Source organism: Dasypus novemcinctus, chromosome 17 (assembly GCF_030445035.2).
Source record: "Dasypus novemcinctus isolate mDasNov1 chromosome 17, mDasNov1.1.hap2, whole genome shotgun sequence".
In the NCBI taxonomy this organism is placed as follows: domain Eukaryota; kingdom Metazoa; phylum Chordata; class Mammalia; order Cingulata; family Dasypodidae; genus Dasypus; species Dasypus novemcinctus.
The window spans coordinates 53,007,772-53,020,292 of NC_080689.1; the positions used below are offsets into that span (position 1 = coordinate 53,007,772).

Consider the following 12,521-nt stretch of genomic DNA (forward strand, 5'->3'; position numbering starts at 1 on the left):
GCCAATTGTCTTCTTAGCAGAGTTGACACTGCCCAAAGACCCATGAAGAACCTCATCTCTTTCATTTTTTCTCATTTCTTTCACCACATGATCTACCAAATGAGTTTGTTTATATGGATCTGAGGGAATGGGAAGCTCTTTTATAAAATGTTTGGGGGTTCAGAATTTAAACTTCAGCTGCTGTATAAAGAAATTCCATTTTACAAGGCACTATTTGAAAATATTATTTGGGAAAATGGCTTCTAGGATGCTACTACTCTAAGAGCTAGCCTCCCGACAGGTTAAAGTTAACGTTTTGGAGCTTGCTTGAGGCAGCAAATGTACAGCATCCTTTAGTACCACATCTTAATATTTAATCACGTAAAAGTACAGTGCCATTCTTAGGTAGTAACAAATGATCTTGCTGCAATTAAAAGCTGTTTCCTCCCCTTTAATCTTCTCTGAAGAGAGAAAATGACTGCTTCACCTTCCTATAATAAACCTTGTATAATTAAAGACCGTTGCCCTTTCTCTTTTGCAGGCTAAGCAACCCAAGGGGGCCCAAATCTTTTGGTGGCTTTTTATTTTGGTGATTTTGAGAAATGCCTTTGGTATTAAAATGTAGACATCTGAATTTTAGACACTTCTTTGGTTTTATTTGGGGGAAATTAGTTTTAGAGCTGAGAAGTATTTGGAGGGGGGTGTTAATTCTTTTTCATTTTACATAAGATGGATGAAAGGTTGTCATTCTCTAGTATAACAAATTAATCACTGGCCTTTTCTGTGTTGCACTAAAACAAATTAAAGTTCCTTTGCTTAGAGAATGAAAGCCATTTTTAAAAAAATCTCTCTACACCTTGGTCGATTAGTGGTGCCCAAAGCCCCAAACTCTTCAGGAATTACCTGGTTTACTGGAGGAACTTTGAGAGTGCTGACAATTCATCCGACCTGGCACAGGTTGTTTGAGTCATGAAATGCAAATGTAAAGTCTGAGATACACCCACGGAGGGACTGGATGGGCATGCTGAGGCTTACAGGTAGATGGGGTTGGCAATACTGAGGCAGGTTAGTATACGGAAAAAGGGAAGACGAGTCACAGCTGGGACACAGCAGAGACACTGCCATGGTATCGCACAGGGAAACTCCCTGAGGGAAGGCTGCTACTAAAAACAAAGCTAGAAAGAGGAGACCCTGGCCTGGAGACCTAATTTGGAAGCCCAGGATAACTCTAAACAGGCCTTCCCATTGCTCCCGATAACTCCAAACAAAAGGCCTCATCATTGGTCCCCTAGGAGCAAACAGGTGAGGATGGAAAAGCAACCAATCAGAAGAGCAAACAGCTGGGGCCCCTCCCCAACACTTGGAAAGGGGAGGAGGAAAAATGGGCTTTAACAAAGGCAAACCGCCCACCCAGGTGCTTCTCTGCCTGGGGAGTCCTCTGTATCCACATCTGGGTATGTGCTTTTCATTTTCCTCTCATTTCTCAATAAATTCTTTTTACTGGCCTAACTAAACTGGCATGTTATTCTTTTAAGTGATTAGAGGAATCCAGCACCTTCCGACTTCAATACCACGTGTGATTTGACGCCCTCCCAGCCCAGGTGGTGCTGAATTTTCGTCTTCTAACATTCTCTTTCCTTGAGGACTTCAATAATATATCAAGCGGTAAGCATCCCTTGAGGAGGAATTTAAGTCATTCCCTGACTGATCAGAAAAGCAAAGGGCTACCACAGCTGAAGGCTCTGCAGGAACAGGAACCCAGGTAAGAGCTGATGGTGTTGGTTCTGATGGGGGAGACTGCATTCGTACTTTCTGAATACCCCCTAAATCCCTTGTTAGTGGGCTCAGACATCCCCCTCACTTCTCACCGTCACCCTCCCCAGACCAGATGAGGTGAGCGAAGTTAATGTTTGAGAAGGGCCAGGGCAGTGCCCGGTAGCGGCTGGGAAACGCCGGCTCCATCCGCCCAGGATTCTTCAATCCCTGGTAAGCGGGAACATTTTTAGGGACTGCAAAAATAACCACTCCTGCTTCGGGGCTTCTCCCTTGCCCGAAGTCTCTGTGGAAGGCTGGGAGTCTTATTGGTGAGACATCCCTCGCCGCGCGGCCGTCCCGGCTCAGGTATCCACGCGCGGGATCCCCCGGCTCAGCGCCCAAGTTCGCCAGGCTTCCTCGAGCCGCCCACGTCCCGCCCACTGCCACTTCCGCGAGTCCCATTGGCCAGGCTCTGTCACTGCTTCGTCTCCTGGCTGGTGGCTGCGGCTGTCGGTCAGCGCGGCGGGGACATTTCCGCATTGGGGGTGGGGGTGGGGACTGCTCCAAATGGAGGGGGAGGGGAGGCGTTTAGGCAAAAGTGGGGGTTTTGGGTGTCGGGACAGCCCGCTGGATGGGCGGAGGGAGTTAGCAGCCGCCGCGACCGCTGGCGAGGGTCTCCGGTGTGCTTGTGTAAGGGGAGGGGGAGAGGGACCGGTACCTCAGAGGTGACAAATTCTCCCACCCTGCGAGCCTTCTACCCGGGGCGCCATAAACGCCCCTAATTTCGCGGCTGTTGAAGGAAGAAGAAGGTGGGTCTCGTGGACGTTTTGGGGAAGGGGGGGAACGGGCTGCCCGCGACCCCCTGGCCGGGCGTGTTTCCTTCTCTGAGAGTGTAGAGTCCTCCTGCTTGACGCGGAATCTGACCCCGGAGGCCGAATTTGGGGTTCGGAAGTGTGCAGAGGAGGAGGGACACGGTGTGTGTAGGGAGAGCAGGCCCTCCGGGGCGTCTGCCCCTCCGACACCCGGGCGCGCCCACAGGTTCACCCTCGCAGGTGGCCCCTTGGTGTCCGCTATAGGGGAGGGGCGGCGTAGCTATCGGCCCCTCCCGGGAAAAAACCCGCTAGCGGCTTGCGCGGCCGGCGGGCATTCGCCGAGCCGGAGGCCCCGCGCGGCCCGCGGGCGGGTGTTATTCGCAGCGCCTCCCAGTCCCGGGATCTTGACGGGCTGGTCCAAACGCCTTGGAGATGGCGGCGCTGCTGGGGTTGGCGGGCTCGCCGGCCTCGCCGACCTCCGCGGGGGGTGGGGGCGGGGCGGGGTGGGGAGCGCGCTGCTGACCGGGGTTTCCCGGGGAACCTGCGGCTGGCTGGAGGCTGGACGGCGGCGCCGGGGAGGGGGCGGCGGTCCGCGCCGGCTCAGCCCAGCCTCGGAGGGCGTGGGGACCAGGGGGCGGTGAAATAGTCGTTGTAGAGCCGCCTCTTTCATTGATGAAATTTAAGTTCGTGTGGTTTTACCTTTTCTGGGAGCCTCCAACTAGCCCTCGTTTGTGTTAAGAGCGCAGTGCAGCCAGGAGTTCCTAGCAGACTCAGTCTAAGTTTCCGTCCTTTGAAAGTGGGGGAAGAGCGGTTTTTTTTTCTTCTTTTCTTCTTCTTTTTTTTGAACCCGTTTAAATCACTTTGAATAAATCCTCCCTTAAAGTGGCTAAACATAAGAGGAGAAAGAACACGTCGTTTGAAAGAGCTGGGGAGAGAGACTTGCCCTATAGCGTGACTTCTCTAAAAATTAAAAAATATATATTGATAAGCCAGAGTATTTTTTTTATTAAAGCCTTAAAATGTCGAGATTTGTACAAGGTAAGACATGCGTCTTCTTATCTCCGGGATTGATTCAACCGAATTCAGCTGGCGGACGAGAGGTTGGTGTGGTTTTGGAAGTGTAAATGTTCATTTAAGATACCGTTTGCAAAACCCTTTTTCTTCAGTTGTCATCTGAGCTGCAGTTGGGTTGGAGTTTCCTATAATTTATACCCCTGTGCTTTTTTGGCTTTAGTTCTGCCTCCCTGAAATCAGGTTAGTAGCACTCTGGCTCCTCGGGATAGTGGCTGTGGATGATAAAAACGGATTTTGACTGCCGATTAACCCCTGTTTTCTTTTCCTGGACGGCGTCAAGGTACCTGTCTGGGTGGGGACGGGGAGGGGAGCCGGACTGGCTGGAAAAAGGCTTGTGTTGGTGAAGCTTTAGTGTTCCTAGCTCCTACTCCTGCTTGTGTGTACGTGATTTGAATCTCGGATTCATTTATTGCGAAACCGGGAGTAGCCCGTAGAAGCTGGAGGTCATTTCAGCAGGAGAAATGACTTTGCTGCATTGCTGTTTTTATTATTTTCTTCTTTGAAATCTGGAAAGGTTATTAAGGTGGCTTAGAAATTTGAAAAATTGCCCTTTAAATTCCACATGTGTATTTAAAAAAAGCGTTTGGGAATGCATCTCAACTGAGCTAAGCAGTAACGTTGCGTTGCATGTATGTGTGAGTGTGTGTATGTGTTTGCGTGTGTGTGTTGGTGTACTCATGGAAATTGGCGCAGCCTTAAACCTGTCACCAGACTGTAACATAGGATTTGCCTTACTTTGGTATGCAAGAAAACACTTTTCCTTGCAGACTCCGGCGTGTGAGGGCTTCAGCCATCTTGCCGAACATACAGCTAGTAAAGTTCACGATCACTGAGTGTGACTCAATACACGGAGAGGTTCTTTTTAAAAAAAGTAGTGTAGGTAATGCCTATCATACAGGCCAGTTATGTCATTTGACCCTGGAAATAAAAATGTACTAGTAAGTTTAATAACACTTTATTAATTTTTCCTTAAGTTTTGTGTAACTAAATACTATTTGACTGTCTGTATTACAGATGGGTCACTTATGCCTACCTTAGCACTAAACTCAAAAATGTCACTTGTCACTAGACTTTGAAATTCATGTTATAACTTCCATGTGGCAAGAGATGCTTATGTTCTGATTGATTAATGTTCTGATTCAATAACACAAAGCCAGTGAGTTTCTTACTGGCTTTGTAATAAAAACAACAAAGTTCAGTTATTATAAACCAGTATTTTGCAAAAGTGAACTAGGGAAAAGTGGACATGTCATTTCTTTTAAGGTTAAGAATATTAAACTTGAGATGTTAGTTATGCTTTGGAGTAACTTGCCCAGTTGGTGATGGATTTCACAGCCTTTGTGGCTAATCGCTAACTGTCCCCATTAGATTCTAAATCAAGTGGCAGTACCTAGGAGAGTTATTGATGTTTGGTCATTGCTTTCCATTGTTGTTCAGTATTTTAAAAAATAAGATTTTTATTTTGGAATAATTTTAGATTTATAGAAAAGTTGCAAAGAGTTTCCCCTAATGTTAACATCTTATATAACCACGGCACGTTTATTTAAAAAAGAAATTAACATTGGTGTATATTACTATCAACTAAACTACAAACTACAGACTATTCAGATTACTATTCCAGGATCCAGTCCAAGATACCGCTTGGCATTGTGTGTGAACTTAAATGTGAATAGTTTTCTTTTTAAACTGGTGGCTTTGCACAAAAAGATGACTCAACCTGCCCCCCCCCCAGTTTTACATGATTGTGCTCCTATTTATCATTGTTAAAATTCTGTACATCAGGTGTAAGCCAAATAGGTTTAACTAACTCTGTTGCTTTTATAAATGGTATACCTAATTGGTTAATGATTCAGCCGTTTGCACAGGTCAGTTTTCAAGTTTATGGACTGGAATTTCTGCTTTCAAATTTTTTTTTAAAGCAAATCAAATTATTTGGTCTTTGCTGCCATATTTACTGATATTTCCGCTATTGGCACTTAGGTCTCCAATCAGAGAGGAAGGATTTAATGAACTGTTTGGCCCCATTTGTTTTCAGAATTGTCTCATTTAAATTTCACGAAAGCTGTGTAAGAAGTAGATTGTTATCAAGACTTTAAAACCAAAGAAAGTTGCGTATCTTGTCCAAAGTTCACAGCTGAGGATTGAACTTTACCTTTGGGTGTATCTGTCTAAAGGTCTTGTCCTTTCCAATACATTTGTTGCTTCTTACCTTAAAAACATTATAAATGGCCTGTTTCTCCAACTGCACTCTATTCCCTGGTGAACTGCAGTGTCTTTTAAGTGTTTCTAAAGGAAAGAGGCAAGACTTATATTATTCGTTTTCACTTTAGGTATAGTGTTATGGTCCTGGCATTTGGGTGTTAAGTGTTTTAAGAGTGACTGGCAGGTGGGGAGGGAAGGAGTGAGCGTGAAGAGTGACACGAAAACACAGTTGGTGACAGTTTTTGTTTCACTTCAGTCAAGAACAACAAAAACTTGAGTGCTTGCTATGTGCTGTGCAATGAACTGATAGTCCCTGATTGGGATTTCTGGTGGAGACTTGAAGTGTGGAAGAGCTGGGTAATATACCTGTGTGTTGTATGTACTATTCCCTTATGAATGTAATGGAAAGTGGGGGTGCCACACTTGGCTTGGATCTGTTCCCCCAAATCTAGGCAATGTACTTTACAGGAAGGTGGGCATCTCCATCCTCAAGCACTTTGACCATAAACTATCAGATAAAATGTTCAATTAATAAAAATATGTGACATCTACAGGCAGGGGGATCTCATATATCCCTTGGCCAAAAGAAGGTTCAATTTCCTTTGGACATCTCCCATGTCTGCATTCTTGGCCTTTAAGTTTCTTCTCATTGGGATACCCTTCTTCGCTGCTGTCCCTGAATCCCTAGCTGCTGTGTCCTGCCCTCAGGTCTTCTCTCTTCCATTGAAATTACTTCTCCAGATGCTAGTTTTCTCTGCCACAGGGGTTGTTGCAGGCTGCGCTCTCAGTTATTTAAATAAATGTGTTACCCTAGTTTTCCTAGCTGAGTGCGTTAGGGGCCACCTGACAGAGTTGGAGCAGCTGTGTGTTTTTTTTTACCAAGTTTGTCAGGGGTCCCGTTTGGGATTTCACATCTAAAAAGTACTGAGAGCTATGAGGTAATCTCCCTAAATGTTTTCAAACTTGTAAATGGACGGGGGACTGGGCTGTTGTTGTCTAGCCAGCCAAGGCCATGTTAATGTGCTTATACATATTAGTATAATAGAGCAACTTTTTTTGTTGTTGTTTTGGAACTGTTATAAATAATTATCTACCTAAATTATGCAAAAATGACCCTTCTTAAATTGATGTACTTTCATATATTACAGAGCAAAGAATTAAAAAAAAATTTGAGGCGTTTCAGTTTTCCCATTTGTTGGAATTCTCTTTGTGACTTTTATGGTGATTTCTGTTTGGGAGAGGGCAGCTAGCCAGGAAAGATTAGCTGGGCTAATTATAACTGGAAGGGGGCTGGTCTCAGAAGAATGCAGTGATGAGTAGTATTCTGGGGCCTCGTTGTTGAGGTCAGGCCTTAGTCTGGTTCTTCTCAAATTCTAAGACCAAATTTATCCTCTTGCCAATTATTTGGATGACTAGGACGCTTTTAGCCCATGGGGATTCTGGCATGAATTTGAGGCAGAACTAGAAGCAGCAAAACAAAGGCCAAGGATAACCCCCTTTTAAAAAACAAAACAAGCAAAAACAACAAATGACTTGGAATTCATTATGTTGTTAGAAAGAGGGGGATTTTGTTAGATTCAGAGTCAGTTATTAAAGTAATATTAAAAGAAATTCAAAATGAAGAGCTGATAAGGACTTTATTGGCTGTTTTCCATCTAGTATTTTCTAAAATCTTTGGTCAGATTGCTCTTGTTCTTGTTAACTGGGCCTTTCTTCTAATAAAATGGATGGTTTCATGTGTGAAAGGCTACTGAGGACTAAAGGAAACTTTACAAGGAACATTAGAAAAATAAGAAATATTAACTGGTATGCTTCTTGGAAGTGCCATTTTAATATTCTGAAGATAAATTGAAAAATAACTTCAAAAGGATGTTAATTTTGGACTGTAGGTATTTTCTTGTAATATCACTTCAGAGACCATTCTTTCTCTCCTCGTGTATTACTTTTTCTTCATAGATGGATTTTAGCCACTTTAATTAAAATAATGAGATACTTAATTTGTGTGAGAAACATTAGTTGGCCTAATAATGAAAATGTTCTAGGTAAACAATATACTATAGTTTTCCAGTTTCTGAAAAGTTGTACTTGTTACTTTTTGTTGAATTGTAGGTATTTGAGTTCTCCAAAAGTTAAATATACCTGTTATTGAAAAGTTAATATAAACAAATGCTTGAAAGTCAAAATAACTCAGGGTTATGTGTGAAAATGAATATTGATGGTTGACTATATCAACTTTCTGTAATACTGGAGTTAAAGCATTGGAGAAAATACTGGAACTAGTAGAATAAAATTGTGGGGAAATCCTCTATAGCTTTGGGATTTAGTGAAAGAGGAAATGTAATTCACTTACCACCCTTTTCATTACTTGGGATCTCTTTTTAATCTGGAGTTTTTCTAAAGACTGATGCTCTTTAGGCACAGTCTACACTTTCTTTTCTGAAATATCATATTTTGGTCTTGGGGTAATAGTGTTTGAATTCTGGATATGTTGGTCTTGGTAACTTTTTGGATTGTCCCAAGGCACAGTGGTTATTAATTGAAACCATATTTCTTAGATTTCTAAAATTCTGCTACAAGAAAAGGATCTTTTATTAACAACTTATTTGATTATTTGAAAGTTGGCTTATTAAGCTATCAAAAGAAAATTAGGGAAACACATGTGGCTCAGGTGACTGGGCTTCCACCTACCACATGGGAGGTCACTGATTTGGGTGCGGGTGCCTCCTAACGAAGGTGAGCTGGCGCAACAGGCAGGCACGGCAAGCTGACCCACCATGAGACACAAGAAGAGGGACTGTGGTGAGAGACACAACAAAGCAGGGAAGAGAGGTTCCCAGTGCTTCCTAAAGAAGGCAGTGAGCTGATGCAAAAGGCACGGTGAGCTGACACAGTGGGGTGATGTGACAGGAGACATGGTGGGGAGAAACAATGGGAGCCACAACAAAGGGGGGAGCGGAGGTGGCTCAAGTGATTGGGTGCCTCCCTCCCACATTGGGGGTCCTGGGTTTGACTCCTGGTGCCTCCTAAAAAAAAAAAAAAAAAAGAAACAAGGACGATGAACAGACATAGCAAGTGTAAACGAGGGGGGTGGAAAGAAATAAAATATATCTTTAAAAAAATTAAACTTTGTGTGTCTTTGATTGGGGAATTGTCCATGAGAAAGGGGTTAATACTCCATTTGAAAGCTGTTTCCTAGTTCCCTTGACTGATAGTACAGGCTTCTCCTTTAGTTTATTGCAAACTAATTGTCTAAGGCTCAAATTTTGCCTCTGCTAACATTTCATCTTCGTTTTCTCAGCCACTGTCAAATGATACGGGTTATGCTCCCAAATCTTTTTTTTTTTTTTAAGGAGGTATTGGGAATTGAACCCAGGACCTTGTACAAGTGAAATATGCACTCAGCCACTGTGCTACACTCCCTCCAAGAATTACTTTTGATAATCATGGAGAAATTAGCTATGCGTAGTTAACCTACCTGAAAAAAGAGTTCACTTTCCTAAACCTTTTTAATAGTTTTTTTCCTAAATAAAGAGTTCCTGTTTCTCTGTGATTTATTTCACTTGTATCTTTAAAAAAAATACTAATTGTACTCATATAAACATGAAATATTATCTGTAATCCATCTTTTACTTGTTAGTCATCAAATTGGGACCATTCGCTTTGACAGTAGTTTCACTCCTTGGCCACCAAGAGCTGCAGACAAGGTGATTGGAGTTTGTGTTCTCCTCTAATTGCTGCCCTTGCAAATGCTGGTGTGAAGTTTCGTTTGTGTTAATGCCACTCTGTCTAGAATTTTAAAAGTTCCAAAGAGTGCAGGAAAATGGAATAACATAGTTCTGTGTAATGCTTCAGGTTCATTTGTGCCAATGGTCAGATGGTTACCCTTTTTAATAAAGTATTTATAATGAATAAAAACTTTATTTGATTTTCCTTTGCTCAGAAAACAACAATATATAAGGGAATGTGAAAGAGCATAAGATGCAGTAAGAGAGTGCTTAAATCCTAATATGGAGTTCTAACCTTATATAATAGGTTTTGGCTGGTTTTCATTCAGATTTGGTAGCATATCTCTGGAGGTGGTAAGCCATGTGAATGCACTGTAACTGAAGGAAGGAGAGACGTTCCTCAGGTAGATAGGAGCAGGGCACCAGGCAGCAGTGGGCTGGGAATCCAGCTCTGGTACCACCACTGTGACCTTGGGCAAGATGGCATCTCTGGGCCCTTGTTTCTTTATTTCTGAAATAAGGCAATGCAACTTACCTTTAAAGCCCTTCTAAGGATAAAAGCTTTTATCTCAGTGCACATATATAAATTAAGGGGAAAGCCTGCCAGATCATTTTTTGGTTCTTGGTGATAAGTTTACGTTGTATACCATTCTTGACCTCACGACAAAGGGGTGTGATAGGACCCCTTGGCATGACTTCTTTCTTATCATGCATTAAACTTAAAGCAAAGTAATATTTATCTACATGACAAATCTCTTTTAAATGTTCTGTTTTCTACAAGTGATGTTTTCTTTTTTCTTTTTAAAGAGCTACTGTATTATAAGAGCAAGGTTAATCTTTATTACTAAGAAGAAGTCTAGCTTACGTATAAATTCTTTTTTTTTTTAAGTTAGCAAAAATCTTGATGAGCAAGAAGCTCTGCAAATTCAGTTCCAGAATAATTCTCAAAAACCTCTCTTTATTTTTCTTATCAAAAAGCATTTAAGCATTCATATGTTTGTAAAGCTGAATCATTTAAAAACCTAAGTGAATTTTAATAAATGATCACATGACAGAATATATGCTATAATTTTTCTTAAAGTAAACTAAATCTAAATATATATACCGCTCAGTTATGTTTAATCTCTGAAGTTAGTGAAAACATGAAGTTGACATTTATGTAGGATAATAAAAATTAAAAGGAAATTTAGAGGTCATTTTAGTTAGATTGCCTACCTGTTTGGAATTTCTTGACTACATCCTGATATTTGACTGATAAATCAACCTCTGCTTGGGAAACCTCAGGGACTGGGGTGATAAGTATTCAAGGCAGTCCATACTTTTTAGTAACTGTGTCCCACGACCCAGAAATCATGGCTCTTGGACACTCTCCATCTCACCTTTTCAGGCACTACCTTTGGATTCTGCCTTATCTATACCCAGCACAACACTGGATCATAATAAGTTCTCATTTATTTAGTAAATATTACTTGACATCTACTGTGTCTCAGACTGTAGCTGGTGGGAATTCACCTATGAATAAGATAGACATCATTCTCATAGAATTTATAATCTGTTGGGTAAGGTAGACAACGAATAAATCTTAGAATATGATATTGTAAAGAAGAGGTACAGGGATTTACCATGTGAGCATGTAATCGGCTGCCTTGCTTAATTGAGAAAGATTCTAGGAGGAGATTACATTTAAACCAAGCTCAGATAAATGTATAAGACTCGATGCACCACATTTTTCTGTGAGTATTTGTGTCTTGATCTCTTCTTTAATTACACAATTGCGGCCTGTTCAGTGCCAGGTGCTGAGCTAGGTGCTGAGAAAACAAAGCTGAATAACATGTGGCTTGTGCCCTTAAAGAGAATATGTTCTAGGGTTGCAGACAGCCGTCTAAACGAAGAATTCATTTTGCGGGTATTTGCTAGCATGCAGGTGAGGAATGACTGAAACCTTCACTTTGAAGAGTTGTGCTTGAAAGGGAGTCCTTTTCTGAATGTTCAGGAGCCACCACCTTGAAGACTAGGAATGCCACCACCAAAGTAGCAGGGGCTAGTTTGAGTCAACGTCAGAGTTGAGAAGCCTTTGGAGGCAGAAGGGTCAGGGAAGCTCCCTTGAGGTTAGGATAATTCTCAGGATTTTGGAATTGACACTTGTCCATTCAATTTCCTATTTTTTCCCCCTCTTCTTTCCATCCCATTTCTCTGAAAGTGGTGAATGGCACTTCAGATGAGTATTTTCGAACAATCTTAGAATGGTTTTAATTTCATGGAGCAGAAAAATGCCAATTCAATTGGCTTAAAAATGAGGGAGTTTTAGCACATAAATCTTGAAGGATGTTCCAGGGTTAGGTGTAAGTTCAGAGATATTGAATCCGGTTCTTTCCTTCCTTCTGGTGTGTTATTTTCAGTATATTTGCCTCATTCTTGGGTCAGCTCCTTCGTGGTCACTAAATGGCAAAAGAAAATGGGCATGGGAAGTGGATGTGGCTCAAGTGATAAGGTCTCCACCTACCATATGGGAGGACCCGGGTTCGATCCCTGCGGTCTCCTGGTGAAAAGGAAGAGAAAGCATGCCTGTTTGGCAAGCCAGTGTGGCGAGCCGAGTGCGTACGTGCTGAGCCAAGTACCCATGTGAGTGCCCACTTGGTGAGCTGAGTGCCCACATAAGTGCCAGTGTGGCGAGCCAGTGCCCACGTGGCAAGCCAGTGCCTGTGTGGCAAGTCGAGTGCCCGCATGGTAAGCCAGTGCCTGTGCAAGTGAGTCTTGGCTGCATGCAAGATGATGGCCACAACAAAAAAAGAGACAAAGGGGAGAGAGTCAAGGTGAAGTGCAGAGACCATGAACTGATATGGCGTAATGGACAGGGAACCTCTCTCCACATCAGAGGTCCCCAGGATCGAATCCCAGTGAATCCTAGAGGAGAAAGACAAGAAGAGAAGATAAAAGAGAAATAGATACAGAAGATCACACAGCATATGGACAC

At 42.5% G+C, this 12,521-nt stretch overlaps 1 protein-coding gene across 8 annotated transcripts in view; it reads left to right on the forward strand.

Annotated features, from left to right (window-relative positions):
• The first annotated feature begins 1,375 nt into the window (after positions 1–1,375).
• Positions 1,376–12,521, forward strand: part of UGP2 (UDP-glucose pyrophosphorylase 2) — a 53,600-nt gene continuing 42,454 nt past the window's right edge. Inside the window, exons 1-2 of one of the 8 annotated variants that reach the window (XM_004465092.5) lie at positions 1,376–1,433; positions 1,515–1,741. Coding sequence is in view for 3 of the 8 variants with exons in the window: in XM_012527769.4 (XP_012383223.1) it covers positions 3,566–3,646 (81 nt within the window). In the remaining 5 variants the exon portion in view is untranslated. Of the gene's footprint in view, positions 1,434–1,514; positions 1,742–2,258; positions 2,544–3,070; positions 3,647–3,798; positions 3,901–12,521 lie in introns of those variants that run through there. The other 7 variants (XM_058278670.1, XM_004465091.5, XM_004465088.5 and 4 more) reach the window with 7 other exon arrangements.